Raw genomic sequence first — 20,161 nt, 5'->3', positions numbered from 1 at the left:
AACAAGCACCTTACTCTTGTTTTTTTATATCCTATACCCAAGAGATACTGCTCACCAGCAGGGTATCCTACTACTTCAACAGAGTGTTGCTCAGTGACAATTTGACTCAGTTGGGACCAGTGCAAGATGCAATAATTTTCTCCTGATTGCATAAGTACTAACTGATGGTGCAGGAGCTGTGAGGGAGGTTGAACAGAAGATTGCTCATTTTGTTGAGTAAGAGGGTCTGGTGAGAAGCATGTCTTTGTATGTGAAAACTTCACATTCGCTATGATGCTTGTGGTCCCAGCAGTATCTACAACTTCATCGAATCTTGTTGAAGAGAAATACATGGGCTTCTTTAATTTGGCATAGCTGTTGATAGGAGGGAGAATAAGCCATGCCATCTTCCTGTGTTACACTTGTGCTGGTTTGAAGGATTGTTTTGAAACCAGTTTACTTTTGTGAGGCATGTTTAAGCTTTATGTTTATTTCAAACATGCTTTTTTTGAGAGAGGACCATGAGGTGAGCCTGGAGCAGAACTGCTCTTTCTCCTTTGAAGAGGAAAGGGTGCCTAAGGGCTGTCTAAAAAAACCCTGCAAAATATTCAGACCATTCAGTGAGAAATTACGAATTTGTGGATTCATTGGCTTATTCTCACTAGCCTGAGAAATAACCTAACTTGTTTTTTCCAATAAGTAATTCAGCATAATAAGTTTTATTTTTCATTTGTAATTTTCATTGAAAAAAAAGGTACATAAGTAGTCTATATCTGTTAGGCACTGATCTCTTGCAGTTTACTTTTTGTACAGGAAAGTTCTAGTGTTTTTTCCATTGTAGTATGTAACATATCTATGAATGGTACACCTCAATGACCTTTTATTAATTAACAAAACGTTTGCCAAATTATGTGGCTGTGAGATAAGGAATGTTGTCTGAAATTGCAGAACTGTCCATGAATAAAAGCAAAGGGTGGTTTGGAGAAAGACTAGAGAGCTTGTGAGCTGCCATGATTTTTGAGGTCCATGCTTGAGAAGTACAATTGTGCCCTCTGTCCCTGGAGCTTTTCTTTGGTAGTCTCTAGTGTCTAAAACTATGTCTTTCTTGATTGTTACATCATTGACCTGGTATTACCTTGACTGTTGCGAAAGTAATTGTGATAGTGGCTTTGAATCTATTATTTTTGAAGTACTTACATTTTAACAAATTTTAGAAGAACACACATTGATCAACATACGTTCCTGGCAGGGACACCATGATCACGAAAATATACATACACAATTAAATATGTTTTTGAAATTGTCAGTTATTCCAAAAGACAACAAGAGTAGTTCATTATCATTGCTATTCAGATCCACTCTGCTCTTTAAATAAATGGGTATTTTCTTAACTGTCACTCTCTTGCGTATCAGTAAGAAAGGTTTTATGTATTGTCGAAGGCTTTCACGGCCGGAGAACGATGGTTGTTGTGGGTTTTCCGGGCTGTATTGCCGTGGTCTTGGCATTGTAGTTCCTGACGTTTCGCCAGCAGCTGTGGCTGGCATCTTCAGAGGTGTAGCACCAAAAGACAGAGATCTCTCAGAAAGGTTTTGTTAAGAGTTCTGGTGACATGGAGAGATTTGCCATATCATAGGCAAAATAAACATGAAGACTGAAGTACAGGTTCTAACTCTGTTATTCAGACACAAAGTAAAAGTGAACCCTTTTTTGTATATTTGAAAATTATAACCAATGAACGTTCTTTAATGTAATTAAGTTCCATTACTCTCCTTGCAGTATAAAGAAATGTAAAAATTACTATGAAGTCCTTGGCGTGTCCAAAGATGCAGGTGAAGAAGACTTGAAGAAAGCTTATAGAAAGCTAGCTCTGAAGTTTCATCCTGACAAAAACCATGCACCAGGAGCAACAGATGCTTTTAAAAGTAATATTTTATAATTCTCTTGCAGGGGAGGGAATGTTTCCTGCCCAACTAATTGTGTTGATACTTGACATTTTAACAGTGGATTGAATCCAGAACTACTTCCTATGAGAGGAAGGACACTTTGAGATTCAACTCTAAATATGAATCGTAAAAAAACTTGAAGCATCTGAACAAAAGAAAACCAGGCTTGCAGTCTTAAAAAGTCCTTACCAGTCCTTACCCTTTTACAGAGAGATTAATAATTGTCATCCCTGTTAGAAATACGGACGGCAATCCAAAGAATCATTCAGAATAGTTCCACATGCACAGGGAGCGTTTGAACTTGTGTATTTTAAATACAGGGCCCTTTTCATACTACTCACTGGCTTCCGAAACATCACGCGATGTCGCACAAAACTCGCGCGAAGAGACACTATCTTCCATGTTTTTCGCGCTACATCTCGCGATGTTTCGGAAGCCGGTGAGTAGTGTGAAAAGGGCCCATGTCACAGTGTTCCTGCCTGAGGGGAAATTCCTGAGGGGAGTTTCAAAAGCAGTTTGTGATCTATCTTGATATATCATTCAAAATGAATAAATTTGAGCAGATATCTCCTAGGCACACATTGGTTAGACAAATATAACTCAGGTATCATTGTGTTGTGATAACTGTTTGGCCTTGTTACCAAGGCTTACACAAGTTTGTCATACATTCATTTCCAGCTGTGTAAAGAGGAAGGGATGGAGTAACAAATGGTTCAATTCAAGCAACGTAGTATACAAAATCCACACCATACTGTTTTTGACACTGTGACTGATGTTGTCTTAGATGCAAGGCTTAGTGCAGGTTAATGTGTGTCGATTAATGCTCCTATATATTGATCATTCCCTTTACATTTGCTGCTACTATATATCTATCTCAAATTATTATTTTTCTTTTCTCTCCCCTCCACCCTGCATTTCAGAGATTGGAAATGCGTATGCTGTGTTAAGCAATCCAGAAAAACGAAAGCAGTATGACCTTACAGGCAGTGAAGAGCCATGCAGTCATCCCAGCAATGGTAGATTTAATTTCCACAGGGGGTATGAAGCAGACATTACTCCAGAGGACCTATTCAACATGTTCTTTGGAGGAGCATTTCCAACAGGTATTTATCCTGTGAAGCAACTGATCCTTACCTTTTGTACCAGTGTCCCCTTATTCTCTTTTTATCATTCCACCATTCACTTCTGTCTTCTTCCATCCCTGTCCTAATATTGATTGAAGAGTTCATGTTGGAATCCATACTACATTTGTGTTCTGTACAGACCTAGTACAAAGCACCAAATAACTATTACAGCCAGGGGTCATTTCGTAGAAAAAGAGCTGGAGGAACTTATTAGCATAACTCATTAGCATATGCCACACCCCTTGACAGCACCAGAAGTGTGTCATTTGCATAACTGATTTGTATATGTCACACCCCCTGACATCACCTATCCTGGCTGTTTTGGACCCAATCCTGGCCATTCGGGGCCAAAATTGGGCCCAAAATGGCAAAAGGGGCTGAAAATGTCCAAAAGGGGGCCCAAAATGGTCAGGATCAGGCTGCTGCTGAGTGGGAGAGTGATCCACCACCTGTCAGAGGCCCAATCCGGGCCATTTCGGCCCCAATCCAGGCTGAAATGGGCCCAAAATGGCTGCGAGTCAGGTAGGCGGGTCCACCTGACATGTGACCTCTTTGGGGAACTGCCAGAACGGCGTTCCTGCACATTCCACCTCAAAATGAGCCCTAATTACAGCATTTAACTATTTTATTACCTTCACAGTGTTTATCAATTGCTACAGGAACTCGGCCTAAACATTTAATGATGCATTATATATTGTTAGTCCTAGGGTTGCTTACTGGCTTAAGAGAAAAATGCCCTGTCCCTTTAATGTATGGAAATGGAGAACATGTTTGCTTCGGGGTTTGAAGCTCTGCTTGCCTGTATATTTGCTGCCACCAAAGGCCACCTTAGACCTCCTTGGTTTAACTTGTAATATAGGAAGGCTTGTTATAGATAGTAGTTTAACATTGAAGGGTGGTTGTGAGTTTAAGAAAGGATCTTTTTTCTTAAACAAAAGTAGAATTTATATATATGTAAATAAGAGTGATGATTGCCGAGTTTTGATAAGCGTATTGGTTTCCAAAGAGTTCTCAAGCTTGGAGGTTTCACAAATAATTCTCTCTTCTCAAAGGTTTATTCACAGTCTCAGTCTCACAGAGTGACATGCCACACAGATCTTCACTAGCAGACTAAACTCTCTTCTCATCCACACAGATGTAGATTTACTCAGGTATCTCCACACAGCTTGCCTGACCTAGACAGATAAATCTCTCACTCAGATAAACACCAGCTGACCCAGGCGCACACATAGTTTGCCTGACTTAGAATTTATCAGAATGAGACCCCTTTTAGGCTTACACGCAATTTGCCTGACTCAAGTAGAACACTTTCCCACAGCATTCAGACTAAAAACTGCAGTTCACTCCGTCCCCTAGGGTAATCTAGCTACTGTCAGATCACATTCCATCCAACCCCTGTCCTTCTTTCCTCAGAGCGGCCTACATTGAAACTCAAACAATTTGGAAAAAAAAAAGATTAGCAACCAGAAATAAAATGCAAATTAAATACATTACAGGCAAACATTACAGAGGTAAATAGCATCACCTGATAAGTAACATCCCTTTAAGCGTCTGTTGAAGAGAGAGGACACTTTTTTCTCAGTTTATTGGCAACCAGCCCCATCTGGCACTTTATTGGCTGCACACATACACATCCCAAGCTGAATAAAGATACAGGATTCTTGTGAAAATTTCACCACAGATGCTAATTTCTGCTCTAATCCAGCTGCATTGTACCTTTACATCCTGACTCCCTTTTTTTGGTTCACTCCTCCCGCCTTCACAAAGGCTCGAGGTCCTCCATTCCTACTTGTATCTGAAGAAGGGAGCTGTAACTCTTGAAAGCTCCTACTCTGAAAACCTTGTTGGTCTCTGAGGTGCCCCAGGACTCAAATCCTGCTGTCCATGAGGAACTTAGTTTGCCTGTTCCAAACTTGAAGAAAAGGTTTGTGAAGCATGAAAGATTATCTGCATCAGCAGCCTTCAGTCCAGTAAAAGAATTTTGCTTGGATGACTGATGTACAGCTATCCATGAAAAGGGCCAAGTGTTTGTCATGTGCTTTTGAAAGGGCAAGATATAATTTATACCACTTTGTAGGACATATTGTATATTTTATGGTCTCAACCTGAATATTATCCCATTTCAGTGGATTCATCACTGGCTTTGTAATGGAAATGACCTTGGTAGCCCTGACTGATGACTTTCACTGGAAGAGTGACAGGGAGTGTGTCCCCCTGTTGATTCTCCTAGACCTCTCAGAGGCCTTCAGTACCATCAACCACATGGTATTCTTCTGAAGAGACTGACTGGGCTGGAAGTAGGGGCCACCATATTTTGGTGGTTCCACTCTTACTTGACCAACCAATTCCAGAAGATGGCACTGGGGGACTGTGGCTTGGCTCTGTGGCATTTATGCTGAGGGGTTTGGCAGGATTGCCTGTGCTATTTAGCATCTACATGAAACCACTGGGAGAGATGATCTAAGGAGGATTTGTGGTGAAGTGCTGCCAATTAGCAGATAACACCCAGTTCCATTTCAGCTTATTGGCTAAGCCAGATGCGTTTGTGAAAGTCCTAAACAGATGTCTGGAGAAGGTAATGGAATGGATAAGGGCCAGTAAACGGAAACTCAATCCAGACATGACCAAGGTGCTGTTGGTCAGTGGAAAAGCTTCTGGGGGACTGCTGAGCCAGCCTGTCCTGGAAAGGGTTGCACTCCCCGTGAAGGAGCAGGTCCATAGCTTGGGGTGCTACTGGATCCTGGCCAACAGCTGTTGGAGGCGCAGGTCTCTTCTGTAGCAAGTAGTGCCTTTTATTGGATCTGGCTAGTTCGCCAGCTACTGCTATTCCTCAAATTGGCTACAGTGATCTACACTTTGATCACATCCAGGTTAGATTACTGTAATGTGCTCTGTGTGGGGCTGCCTTTGAAAACAGTTCAGAAACCTCAGTTGGTCCAAAATGCACTGGCCAGGCTGCAGTTGGGTTGGTTATACAGATCGTATCACCCCTGTGCTGCAAGATAGCACTGGCTGCCCATCTGTTTCTGGACTCTTGCCTTTAAGGCCCTGAATGGCTTGTGGCCAGGGCACCTGAACAACCATCTCCTCCCATTCTATCCAGCCTGCCAGTTAAGGCCTGCATCTCAAGCACTGCCCTTTTATTCTCCTGCCTTTAGAAGTGAGGCAGGTGGTGACTAGAGACAGGGGCATTTTCTGTGGTGGCACCTTGCATTTGGAACACCCTCCCTCATGAGGCAGCCTACATTACTTTCTTTTAGGCACCAGGCTGAAACACATATTTTTACTCAGGCTGTTAATTAGGGTTTTATCTTACTCGCTTTTTAATGACCTGCTTTTGTTTTATGAATCATATTTATACTGCTTACGTCCAATTGCTTGTTTTAATACTGTGATGTTGTTTTAATTGTAAGCCACCTTGAGCAAGACTGAAAGAAGCAGCATAGAAACATAAATAAATAAATAAATTTTAGGGCTCCTTTTCCATCTTTTCAGTGTGTGTGTATTTTTTTTAAAAAATATGCCTTTAGAATACTCTTCCATTCCCTGTTTTCTTTAGGTAGCGTGCATTCATTTTCTAATGGGCGGTCTGGCTACAGACATCACAATCAGCATCGTCACAGCGGACATGAAAGAGAGGAGGAGAGGGGTGATGTATGTTTGCATTCAGCAAAACGTTACTTGGTCATGTACCTTCTGGCGAGGAGTAGTATTCCTTGGAGCAAACCTAAAAAGTAACATGTCTTGCAGTTGGGTTGCTGCTGTCAGTGTCCGTTTACTAAAATGAGGCAAAAAGACAGCAGCCAATGTTAAAATGCCTATTCTGTTAATATTGCAGATGGTTCAAATGTTTCACTTTAAATCAAGTGCTGGATCCTGTCAGCTTTTCCACTTGATCTCCCCCAGTTCCACTCCTTGTTACAACTCCTCTTGGTTTTTGTCCATGTGGTAGTCCCACCATACCCAACGTAGTCTTTTCAGTGGTCAAATGGAAAAGCAGGTGGATCCAACTCTAGGTTCTGGGCCACAGTCATGGAACTTGGGCACTTGGCTGCTTATGGGGCACAAAGCTTATAAACGACGGCATTTGGATTCAATTCCAAGGTTTGAAAGTGAAGATTGGGTTAAACTGGTTTTGAAAAGCTATAAGCCATTCTACTTTGTAAATTTTAAACTATTTTGTCAGGCCAAAGTTAAGATTAATTAGATTGTTTATTGCACAAATGCTTCCTGGTTTGGAATAATTACTGTAAAGTTGGAGGCTGCTGATTGTTTTTTTTTCCTTCAAATATTATTTTGGTCTTAATGTAATCAGAACACTCTTTAATAATGAAAGATCATAATAAAATGCAGATGACTGTAGTTTAGTAACAAACATTCTGATTTTTGAGGTTTCTTGCCATGACAAGAAAATTACATATATTTGACCTGCCACAACAATGATGAACGAGGAGGACATCTTGGTAGAATTCAACCACTTAAATAGCCATTCTTCGGTTCAGAAAAAACAGCAATATCACTGATGATAGAGCACAAAGGAATGAGGCAGCTAGAGTGGAGGACTAGGATCCAAGAGTCTTGAGTTCAAATCCTTGCTTTACCAGGAATCTCTTTGGATGATCCTGGGCCAGACACACAGCCTAACCTATCTCACAGGATTTTGATGAGGAAAAAGTAGGGAGAATGATACATGCCGGCCTGAGCTTGGAAAGGCAGGATTAAAATGTAACTAAAATAGAATGAGTTTAAACTTATAAGCACACAGGGAAATACCTCTTCCGAACGATGAAAGAATACATCATAAAATGGAACAAGTCGCCTTAGGAGGTTTCAAAATCTTTTTCTTCGGAAACTTTCAAGAAGATAAGAGATGGGAGTCTGATTGAAGTGGTTTAAGTTCCACTCTTTCTCACCTGAGCGTAGCAGGGGATAGCTAGATGCCTTCCAACAAAAAGGCTCTGTGGTTTCATGTCTGGTTAATGTTTCATTCTCCAGGGCGGCTTCTCTATGTTCATCCAGCTGATGCCAATTATTGTGTTGATTCTCGTCTCTTTGTTGAGCCAGTTAATGGTGTCTAACCCTCCTTACTCCTTATACCCAAGATCGTAAGTACATCTGTCTAAGTTATGTGTGTATAATTAGCTCTGACATTTAAAAATACTTCTGTAGCTTCTGAATTTTCGATCTTCAGTATTGTGGAGACTTTCTCTTGCTTGCATCAAGTCAAACTTAAAATAATTTGCCCTGTTACATATATTTATGAACATGAAAATGTCAGATCTCTTGTGTTGTGCACAACGCAACCTGTGAACCTTAATGTCTGGCTTAAGTTCAGTTCTGTTGAATTATAGTTTTTGAGAGTGCCAATATTGTGGGTCAGCGGTAGTCTTATAGCACTTTACTTCAGTGCTGGCAAGAATTTCTGTTCCCAAATTTCTGTCCTTCTGGCACACATCAGTTTCTGTGCAAAAGATTCCTTAATGGATGGTTGTTCCTGTAGGACTCTTATGACAAATTTTATCTGTTTGTTCATAAAATATTACATACAGTGACTGTAAGAATGCAGATGCAGGCAAGGATTTAAAAAGCTGACAGTGAAATGTAACCATCTGGTTCTAGTTTATTTGTGCTTAGTCTACATTCTTTATCTATAGAGATAAGAATCTCAAGGCAGTGTACAAAGTAGAATAAAAATAAAAACAATAAAACAAGTCAATAATATTAAATAATAAAAAGAATTAAAATCTATCAATTTAGCAGCATGTAAATATAACCAAATAAAAATATGTAATTTTTAATTTAGCAACAATGAAATCTGAACACTTTAAACAAGGAAGTGAAATGTATAATTTTTTAAAGTCCACAAAAGATTACAGATTAAAAACCAAGTCATGTGGCAAACCAGTCATAGGGAAGATTTTTACTGGAAACTGAAAGAAGAAAGTTGCTAGATTTTTAAAAAGTGGATTGGTGTTCTCTAAATTGAATTTATGATTCTGTCTTGGGACTAGCTCTGCCTGAGAGTCTCTCTACACAAGACCACTTACATGAGGACGCTCAAGTGTAGGGAGACGCAATGTTAGCCAGGAAGCATAGTTTTAAAAGATGGCACCAAAGGCTCTGTCAATTTCACTTCTCTACAGGGAGATACGTAGTTTAAAAGAACAGAGCAGGCAGTGATCGCTCCTCAGAGCTTATTTTTCTTGACTGTCTGCAGTATTGGAATAGTCCGAGAGGCTGACAAAGCATGTGGGTCTCTTTGTAGGAGTTCCGGTCAGACCATTCAGATGCAGACAGAAAATTTGGGAGTTGCTTATTATGTCAACAAGGACTTTAAACATGAATACAACGGAGCATCACTTCAAAAGGTGGAAAAGAATGTGGAAGAGGACTACGTATCCAATATTCGAAATAACTGTTGGAAAGAGAGGCAACAAAGTAAGTTACATTGATGCTGAGAGTTTTTGCAGATGTAGGTGCTGTGTTCCATTACTAAAGTTAAAAGGTTCTTTTAAAAAAAATACATCATGTTTTACATATTGGGTTGGCTCCACTGGAAGAGTTCATTAAAAAGGCTGTCAAAGTGGATCCTTCCCCAAGTACCCTGATGTTTCTCCGGAAGCTTCTTTGAACATCAGGGACAGCCTCACAAGACACAAAATAGGGGCTGTGGCAATAGGGGAGAGGAATCAAGTAAGAACTCTTTTGCTCTTCTACTGACACAACACACAAACAAAAAAGGTGCAACCCCTGTTCCTTTGGCACATTTTTATTTATGTATTTTTATTTTATTACATTTATACCCTGCCCTCCGCATGAACGAGCTCAGGGTGGCTAACAACATCAAAAAACAAAATAAATACAAACTTAAGACACATCAAACTATACGAGGGAATCACTGTTCTTGCAAGTCTCCCAATCCTCAGAGAGGAGCTTTGGAACAAATGGCATGCTATTGGGGGAAGAGGATGAAAGATCTGCTCCTTCAAGACCTTCTGGGAACTCTTATGGCCGATCCAGCCGATTATTTCAACCTCGCTGTTAACAGTGTTGGTGGAAAGTTTCTGTGTCATCTCATGCAAGCACAATAGGCAATCTTAAGAAGCCATTATTTTCTCAGCCTTTCACTTTGCTCTACTGCCTGCTATATAAGAATGATAATGGTACTTGAAATGCACACTAGAGATGTTATTTAATGATATAATAATAATAACAACCACAGTGCCACCCTTCTGGACAGATTAGTGCCCACTCAGAGCAGTGAATAAAGTCAGTATTGTTATTATCCCCACAATAAGGCTGGGGAGCTGGGGCTGAGAGGAGTGGCTTACCCAAGGGAGTAGTGGCTCATGGTAGTAATGGGCGTTGAACCAGCAGAGTGCTCATTCGTAGCCCGACCACTTAAACACTGTGCTACAACAGCTTGTTCATGAAAGAAACAATGAAGCCAGGTGGCATCTCTGGGATGGTGAAAATGCATGTAGATCTAAATGTGTATACAGGTGTCAGTTTGGATACGTGACGGGGCACCCTGGAAGCGGCATGTTTAGTGAAAAGGGATGATGGGTAGTAAAATTTATGCATTGCACAATCACCTTTTTGAATTGTCGCCAATCACTGTTGTAGGTGGAGATCCAGTGGGGAAAATCAAGCCAGAAGCACAGTAGTTTAGTATTGTGGTGGTGGAAAGTGCAGTCAATTCATAATCAACTTATGGCAATCCCTGCTGGGGTTTTCAAGGCAAGAGATTAACAGAGGTGGTTTGCCATTGTCTGCCTCTGCATAGCAACCCTGGTCTTCCTTGGAGGTCTCCACTCCAGTTACTGACCAAGGCAGGCCCCTTTAGCTTCTGAGATCTGACATGATCCTATGCTATCCAGGTCTGGGTAGTTTAGTACTGGCGTCACAAGAAAGCATTAGGTTGTTATTTACTGTCAATATAACACTTAATTTTTGTTTTTAAAGAAACAGATTTATTATATGCAGCAAAAGTGTATCGGGATGAACGTCTTCGGAGGAAAGCAGAAGCCATTTCCATGGACAACTGCAAAGAGCTGGAACGGTTGACCAGTATCTATCGAGGAGGATGAGCTAGATTTTTGGCCTGTGCTACTTGAAGTACATGCTTTCTCTATGTATAAAAACAACACAAATCTGTACACTGAGAAAATACTATTCAGTCATAAAAGCTGAAAAGAGAGGGGGATGTAAAACTCTACTGTGTAGCTGTTTCCAAAAACCGTATGCTGAAATACTGGTATCATTAATAGTCTGTTTACTTAGTCTAAACTATAGGGCAAGGTTTGTTTACATCATTGAATTGTCATTTAAGTTTTACTCCCCAAGCTTCTGTGAACTTTTTTCTGCAAGGAAGCAGCAGCTCAGTTGGGCTACTACACTTGTAGATATGTAGACCATATAGCAATTCTCCTTCTGAAATACTTGCCATGTAAATATGTGTGGGAAAAGAACATTTTTGTGTATATAAAAATGTTAAGGAAATCTCAAAGGCATTTAGATGCATTAAATCTTTTAATCTCATGGATGGAATAAATATTATGACTCCATCATTCCTTACTCAGATGTCATATATGTTGAACTGAAAGGGGGAAAGTAACAATTCCATCTCTTAGGCATAAAAGCTTCTAGCTTGAGGGAAGTTGGTATTTTTTAAAAATGACTTGACTGTGTAGATTCCTGGTATGTTTGGATAAAGCAGTCTGGTGACAGAGGATCAGAGTTCTTGTTGTTATGGCCTTAATGCTTTATATCAAAACAGTGGGAAAATAGACAACTCGCTTTGGCGGCACATATACTAAAATTGGAACAGACAACTGTACCAGTCTACTGAATTAAACATTGACTCCAAATGAAAAAAGTTGAATAGTTAGTACTTGGAATAGTTAATAGCATTCTGCTATTTTGGCGCTCCAGAAGAATAACCGATGTAATGAAGCAAGTGATGCTATTGTACAATCCTGGTTTCTTTTAGTGTGGTTTACAGTCTCTCATACGTTCTTTAAAAATTGAAAAATGGGTGTGAAACTTACAGAGGCGTGCTCTGAATCCTAAATACGCATTTCAGAGGCTACGTTTCTTTTACTGGCAACTTTTTCCGTTTTTCAGAAACCAGCAATTTTGTTAACGTTCAGTGCCGCTTCCTGTGCAGGCATCAAAAGTGGATGAGGAAAATTACTCCGGAAGTTAAGCCTTGTGCCTTTGGACTCTTTTGCTTATACATTTAGCTGGTCAGTGAATTACAGCGACGACCGGTGGTTGGAATGGTGCAGCTTTGCCTAGAGATAGGAGCTAAGAAGTTGGGAGATCTGCTGTTTCAGCCAGATGTGTGCATGATAGATTTTGTAAAGAACGTGGGAGTAGAAGTGATCTAATCCTAAGGACTATTTATAAAAGTGCATAGAGCCACTTTTGATGATCTACATTTAATAGGGCATTTTGAGAAATTGTATACTGAATACTAGGTGCGTGAAAACTGAGGGCTTGGTTTGACTTAAAATCTTTGAAAGCTGTTGCACATTTAATAGGGAAATGGAGGGGTTGACATCCCATATATGTTGCAGTATAGTTAATATCAGTCCCCAAGGGGGCAAATTTATTTAAGTTACACTATCAGATACCACATTCAACTATAATAGAAAATTCCAGCTGATTTTTTTGGTGAAGCAACTTACTGTGGTAAAAGATGGGTACAGAATTTGGTTTTACAAATAGATTAAATGTTTCTGGAGTGGCTTTAAAATCCGGTATCTGTCATTCTAAAGTCCATAAGAACACAGAGCCATGACAGATAACTCTTAACATGAAGCCACAGCTACGTAAGAGCCTTTCCCTTTCCACAGCCAACCATAGGAAGACCCATCCTGTGTTTGGAGATCTTATTTTCTCGGTTATGCCTGTTGCTGTATGTAACCTTTCAGTTAATTTTTGCATAACCACTCTTTAAAGGAAATGTTTTGCATGTGAAAAGAAATCATGAAACAGACTGGCTTTTGAGTTGTGCAAGCAGCATCAGATGGAGGAGGCTGTTTCTTATGTCTCTCGAGTCCAGATCCAAAATACATTTTCAGGAGAGTTCCAAATTGAGGGAAACAATGGTTTCTGTGCTTATTTTCCCCCCATTCCTGCTATTTACAATCAAGAAAGAGTAGCCGTGCAGCAGTTCCTAAGCATCTGTACGTGTGAGGTCCTAACAGGCTGTTTTAATCATTTTGTAAAAGTGATAACTTACAGGTTTTGTTTGCACTATAATATCCAATGAATATATAAGCCCTAAGAGTATAGGTTATCTTGAGGTGATCCAGTCCGCTGGAATTAGGAAATTAATGTTCTGAGCATTCTGAAACATTGAGATTACATGCAGTATCATAGTTTTAAAGTTTGCCTCCCCTTTCTTATAGGAACAGAATGGGTTAGACAAATGTTAACTGCAGGCAATGCAAACATGGAGATGAGACACTTCTTGACCTCCTTTGTCAATATTGAAATTATGGATCTGGTATTTCATAACCCTGCCTCTATCTGAAATATGCTGAATTAGGTACCGTAACATTTGATCAGTGATCCTGAATACATGTTCTCGGAACTGAGTTCAGTGCTCCCTAGTAAGTATGCTTAGGATTGCAGCTTTAAATACATTGCCACAGTAAGCCTAATCTACATTGCCTTGTTTCCAGGATTCCTTGCTATGATCTGATACTTTCTTGAACCTTCTTTTTTTTTCCAGTGAAGCTACATACATGTACTATTTTCTAAAGGTAAAGTGCTTAGATGACTTTCCCCAAGTGAGCAAAATTCTGTTTCAAGAATCATTAAGCAAATGTTGAGAAGGCCATTGGTAACCCATAGTTTAAAAATACCTGTATGGTCCTTGATTATGGTTCTGGGGAGGTCATATCAGGGAGATCAGTAGAGGAGGATGAACCTTTCCACTACTTCTGATCTCCCCCTGCCATATGCAGCTATAATGAAACTGGGCAGTTGTAGACATGGTGTCAATTTGCGTGGAGCAGTGGCTGCGAACTAGAGCCCTTGTATGCATTAAAAGTCCACACTTGACCCCAGCATCCAGAAGGAAGGACACTTTGAATTCTGTGACTTCACCCATATTTAATGAACAGAGTTTAAAAAGGAGCTGTAGATGTTGGTAAATGCTCAACTTATTTTACTTAACAAACTATCTTACTAAGCAGTTAATGCTGCCACTATAAATCAACTGGGTTGGATCCTGTGCCCGGTGAAAAGGATGGTGCTGGTGGAGGTGGATCTTTCCCACTGTCCCCGCAGCAGCCCGCTTGAACTCCAAACCTATGATGCTGGAGAGGGGGAACTTGCATGGTCAGCCATATAACGTGAGTGGCTGTGGTGAGCCGAACGAAGTGAACGACATTGCTCTTAGCCCTGCAGAGTGCTGCCTTTTTTGTGCTCCACAAGGGCTGCCGGGGAAGGGAAAGAAAACCTCCTCCTTCCAGCAACCTTAGATTGGCAATACATAGAATCTGCAAGGCAGTGACACCATCTGAAATTAGTGGGTCCTGCTTTTATGTAACGCATTTATGGTAACAGCGTTAAGTGTCTATGTGAGCTACTGGTACCAGTTAACTATGAAAAGCTAACCTTTTGTGTAGGCAAGCTTACAGACTGTTCAGACTTTTAAAATCAAACCTTTAAATTAGCTTATTTCATCCCTCAACATGATTTTAAGTGGGTAAATTCTTTTAATGCAAACTAGTGTGGAAAGTTGCTTTCATTGCTTAATCATAAAATCCTCTCTTTATACTGAGTGACCCGAGCATTTCCTTTCTAAAATTGAGGTGTCATTCTTTGGTTTATTACAATGTGTGCATGTAGTTTTCCACTGGAATTTAAAGAATGTCCTTTTGAGGGCATTTTGCTCTATGACCCACAGGCCAAAAGCATGTTGTAAAGCAACATAACAATTGCAAAAATTGAATAATGTCTTTTGTTGTTGTTGTTGTTGTTGTTGAGGATGTTTTTTCAAAAACTGAATATTCAAAAGGATAGATCAAATAGTCCATCTTTCTAGTTAAACCGTGTTAGTTGTAATAGCCTCACACCTAGGCCAGATTAACACACACCTGAGATCAGGGATCAGTTTTCCTAGTTTCATTTTTATTTGATAGTAGCCATATGGGGCTATGAATCTGACCAGCACACAAGCACCATGGTGGGGGTGTTTAATCCTTTTTCTCCTGTTCTATTCCCTTCCGCACACAGGATTAGAATACCTTCCCTCTTCCATTTCTGCTTTCCTGGTTCGATTAAGAAAACAAGATGGTGGGGTGTAAGGGGTTAATCACTTTCACTCCAGTGCTACTATTCGCATCCAGTTCAGAACCCCATGCAACTCCCTTTGAATACAGGTACTGGGAAAGCCAATCACAGATACCCGTATAATGTGCACTTTGATATTAGCCAAGTGTGCTGCCTCACTTGGGTCAGGCTAATGTTTTTTATCTTGTGACCTCAGTGGAAATAAATAGGCTTAAGAGTTTATGCTTTGCCTTAAGGAGGTCAAAATTGGACTGCCTTTTTCCCTAGTTCTTAGCAATCTGCAATTTTCCCAGTAGTCTGCTTTGAAGTTTGAAAAAGAGGAGAACCTAAGAGCAAGATTTCCTTTCATGAATGGCTACTTAAATGCTTTCACTGTTCCGTCATATTCATTATAGGTCCCTTATTTGGAGCAGTCATCAAGGTATACATTCTGATGCTTGTTCCCACATTCTTTAGCAGCTACCAACGTAAGCCACATGTGGAAGCCTAACAATGCATTGTGATGCTTTGCAACTACTAGTTCAAAATCTTTAGTCCTTTGTATACATTTCATTTCTTCCTGTAATCTGTGCTTTTTAGCCAGTAAACATCAGTATATGCAGTACAGCGTTACTCCTCGATTATATATATAGCCATCCTTTGTGCATCTTCATAACTGCCAGTTTCTTAATTTCCTTGCCAGTTAATCCACAGCTTGGTCTCAGGGAATTTGAGATAGTTAGAAAACAGCAACATGGAAAAGAAAAAACACTGTCCTCAGTTCTCAGAATAGCCTTATTGTGATGCTTTCTTTTCTGATTTGTACCATATCATCTTGTAGATCCTCAGCGGTGTCACTTGATGGTTTGCAAAAACACTAACCACTATGGAGCAGGCCTTATTTGCTGCCCCTCCCTTGCCTCCATCCCCATTCCAAAAACCCAAGTGATGTTGGCATTCACTAATAAGTTTGACTGTAAGCAGTTTTCAGAGCACCACTATGCTGATTTTTTTCCTTTCTGATTTCATTTCCATTTTCAAGACATCTTTTTTTGAACTTTCCTTTTTATGAGTTGTAAGAACATATGATGGCAAAGCACTAGGATATGCTGCGTTATCCTGGGAGCACTGCGGATTAAAATTTACAGAGTCATTAAAGGGCATGACCTAAATTCAAAAGCAAAAATGTTGCCATCTTCCTTGGCATAAGACTCCCATTTGTCAGCTCCCATTTGTCAACAGGAAGAGGAAGAATGGAAATGCTGTAGTCTTTTATACAGCATTGGAAGGATACAAGCATAGGCCCTCTGTTCAACACATGTGAGCCCTACTGAAATGAACAAAGGTTGTCCCATGAAAGTGACTAGTGAATTAAAGTTCTGAAGTTTAGGCAATATGTGACCCATTTATTTGACATCAAAGCTGTTTCCTAGTTTGCAAGACAACTGGGTGTTTCAAAATCACTGGATTAGATACAAGCTTGTTTTTTTTAAACCCTTCTAAGCATGTTTAACAGAACCATATACCTTATATTAAGGATTACTTTGAAATAACAGTTGATTTATTTTGTAAAGCGTCTTAACGTGTGTTTTGCCCTTGTTTATTTCCAGTTGACACCCATTCCTTATTTTGGTGATTGCTAAACTTGTAAATGGTTTGCATGCTCATTTGTATGCACAGATGTATATATTTCTTTCCCAGCTCCATACCACAAAACTTGTGATTGTGTAATATTTTACCACTGTATGTTTGCACAGAATACCATTAATAGTTTTGATGCTATACTGAAAGGAGCGTTTTTAGATACATTTCTTCAGTCCCTTCCCACTATGGCCCAGTAAAATCAAAATGCTTAACCATGGTTAGCATCAAGGACTGTTGGTTGACCACACTGGTTAAGATCCCAGGCAAATGAAATCATGATTTAACTTGGCGTGCTTAGCTTTGTCTATAAAGGGTGTATGTATAAGGTATACACCAGCAACTCCTGTATGTTACCTTACAAAAGGAAATACTGGAAAGAATGAAAACTGCAGTGACAACGGTTTGCTTGGGTGGTTTTATAAGCCAATGTCCAGTTAAGGTTTGCATTCTGGTTTGAGGCCAACCCTTAACCAAGGTTTTGTTCGGACATAAGACTTAACGATGGGAAAATACTATGGTTACGCATTAAATCGGAAAGCCTATGTAGGAGAATGTTCAGTTTTTTAATAGGGTCAGACCTTTCAGAGAAAATCCCGTGAACATCTGGTTTTGCCAAGAGCATCCTCTACTGTGAAATATGTTTTGAAAATGTTTTATAGACCAATTGATGCTTCCAAATTGGTTGCCCTTGGTTGTTCTTCTGATGGTAATCTCTGGTTTGACACTGGGGTTTTATAAACATGTCAGAAGTCTACAGTCTTGGAAGTAAGTTCTATTGATATCAGTCAGAGTCTATTTTTAAATCAAATGTGTCTAGGATGAGCTGCAAGACATGTGTTCCCTACCAGCTTTAAAAGTTGGAAGGGACTTCGGTGTTAGTTTTTGAAGGGCTGGTAGGATTAGAGTTCTACAAATCATGCTTATGAAACCTATAATGCAGTCCTTTTAAAGGAAAGGCAGAGAAATTTAAGGTGGCATCTTAACAGAGAAGAACTTATTTTATTTAACTATAGATTTAATGACTAGGTTTAAAAATGAAATCTGATTTGTAATGTACCTAATGTAAGATCAGACTTATATCAAAATAAACTTATTTTCTGTGTGAATTAAAGCTGGTTTCATTTAAAATGCCAGAGCCTGGGAGTAAGACAGGATTACATACTTCCTATACAAACAGGAAGCCTGCATTGCGCATTGGTTACTATACTGTGCATGATGCTTTGAACTGTACTCCACTATCAATCATTTTTTAAATATGCTGTACAAGAAACTGGATTTCCTGTAACATCACAAACAGACTAGCATGCATTGGTATGATCTTGAATATGAAACATCTTGTCAGATCACCTTTCACAGTATGAGCTCTCAAGAGCACCACACTAATCACATCAAGAGGCTTCTGGTATTCACCAAGGGAGGTGAGGAATGTTTCTGCCTTAATTTTGGCTTTTTCAGTGACAACCCCTTGGAATGGGCTTCCAAAAGAAGTGCAAGAAGAGCCATCTTTGTCAGAATTCAGAAAATGCAACTGGTGGCATACAGGATCCCAGTCCTTGTGGTAGGGTTGCCAACCCCCATCTTAATCTCCAGACTACAGAAATCAATTCCCCTAGAGAAAATGGCTGTTTAGGAGAGTGGATTGTATGGAATTATACCCTATTGAGGTCTCTACAGAGGTCCCCCATGTAGTTCTATGTTTAATGAACTAGTCTTTGAAATTGCTTATGTTCTATGGTTGTGGGTTTTCCGGGCTGTATTGCCATGGTCTTGGCATTGTAGTTCCTGACGTTTCGCCAGCACCTGTGGCTGGCATCTTCAGAGGTGTAGCACCAAAAGACAGAGATCTCTCAGTGACAGCTGCTGGCAAAACGTCAGGAACTACAATGCCAAGACCACGGCAATACAGCCCGGAAAACCCACAACAACCATCGTTCTCCAGCTGTGAAAGCCTTCGACAATGCTTATGTTCTGTTTTCAGCATTTTTTCATAGAATCATAGGGTTGGAAGGGACCTCCAGAGTCATCTAGTCCAACCTCCTGCACAATGCAGGAACTCCACAACTACCTCCCGTTCCCCCACACACTCCCAGCGACCCTTGCTGTATGCCCAGAAGGTGGCAAAACACTGTCAGGATCCCTAGCCGACCTGGCCTGGGGAAAATTGCTACTTGACCCCAAGGTGGCAACTGGCATTACCCTGGGCATGTAAGAAGGGGCCACAAGAACTAACACTGATGTAACCCTTCCTGCCCTCCCTCATGATCTGCCTAGGTTCACAGAATCAGCATTGCTGTCAAATGGCCATCTAGCCTATGCTTAAAAACCTCCAAAGAGAGAGAGCCCACCACCTCCCAAGGAAGCCTGTTCCACTGAGGGACTGCTCCGTTAGCAAGTTCTTCCTAATGTTTAACCCCAAACTCTTGATTTAATTTCAACCCGCTGATTCTGGTCCAAACTTCTGGGGCAATGGAAAACGACTCTACACCATTCTCTATATGACAACCCCTCACATACTTGAAAATAGTTATATCACTGCTTAGTTGTCTCCTCTCCAGGCTAAACATACCGAGCTCCTTCAACCTTTCCTTATAGGACTTGGTCTCCAAACCTCTCACCACGTTCGTTGCCCTCCTCTGGATTCGCTGCAGCTTGTCTGTATCCTTTAGTTGTGGTGCCCAAAACTGAACACAATACTCTAGGTGAGGCCTAACCAGAGCAGAGTGATACCATCACTTCGTTGCTACAACCTACCTTTCAAATCTGTATTGGATTTCTGCTGGTTGTAAATCTTGGCAAATTTGCATTTGTAGACCGTGTTACATTATTTATTGGAATGTCCTTGACCTTGAAACTGACTGTAATAACTCTCTGTAATCTGCCTTGAGTCTCAGAAAGGCAGACTACAAATAATGTAAACGCAATAAATAACTCCATCCTCCCAAGCTCTACAAAGCTCCAGAAATGTCCCACCCTAGAGTTGGCAGCCACAGCTTGTGGGCATTTTCAGCTACGAATCCACCCCTGCTCTTTTCCCGCTAATGCAAAACAAGAAAGCGACCTTTCACCATAAAGACGCCACGTCCTAGAATGGTCAGGCTCCGGCCTTTTCCGGTTTTCCTTTTTTCCGGAAATCCCGCCCTTATTCGCACTTTTTTTTGGCTCTCTGTCTATGACAAAAC

At 40.4% G+C, this 20,161-nt stretch overlaps 1 protein-coding gene across 1 annotated transcript in view; it reads left to right on the top strand.

The window, feature by feature from the left end:
* Positions 1–18,074, top strand: part of DNAJB14 (DnaJ heat shock protein family (Hsp40) member B14) — a 30,283-nt gene extending 12,209 nt beyond the window's left edge. Inside the window, exons 3-8 of the mRNA XM_054989807.1 lie at positions 1,757–1,902; positions 2,844–3,026; positions 6,607–6,701; positions 8,043–8,152; positions 9,313–9,485; positions 11,013–18,074. Of these exons, the coding sequence (XP_054845782.1) occupies positions 1,757–1,902; positions 2,844–3,026; positions 6,607–6,701; positions 8,043–8,152; positions 9,313–9,485; positions 11,013–11,137 (832 nt within the window). The 3' untranslated portion in view covers positions 11,138–18,074. The remainder of the gene's footprint in view (positions 1–1,756; positions 1,903–2,843; positions 3,027–6,606; positions 6,702–8,042; positions 8,153–9,312; positions 9,486–11,012) is intronic.
* The last annotated feature ends 2,087 nt before the right edge of the window (positions 18,075–20,161 follow it).

Source organism: Eublepharis macularius, chromosome 10, assembly GCF_028583425.1.
Source record: "Eublepharis macularius isolate TG4126 chromosome 10, MPM_Emac_v1.0, whole genome shotgun sequence".
NCBI classification, from domain to species: Eukaryota; Metazoa; Chordata; class Lepidosauria; order Squamata; family Eublepharidae; genus Eublepharis; species Eublepharis macularius.
This window is presented reverse-complemented; position numbering and strand designations above follow the sequence as displayed.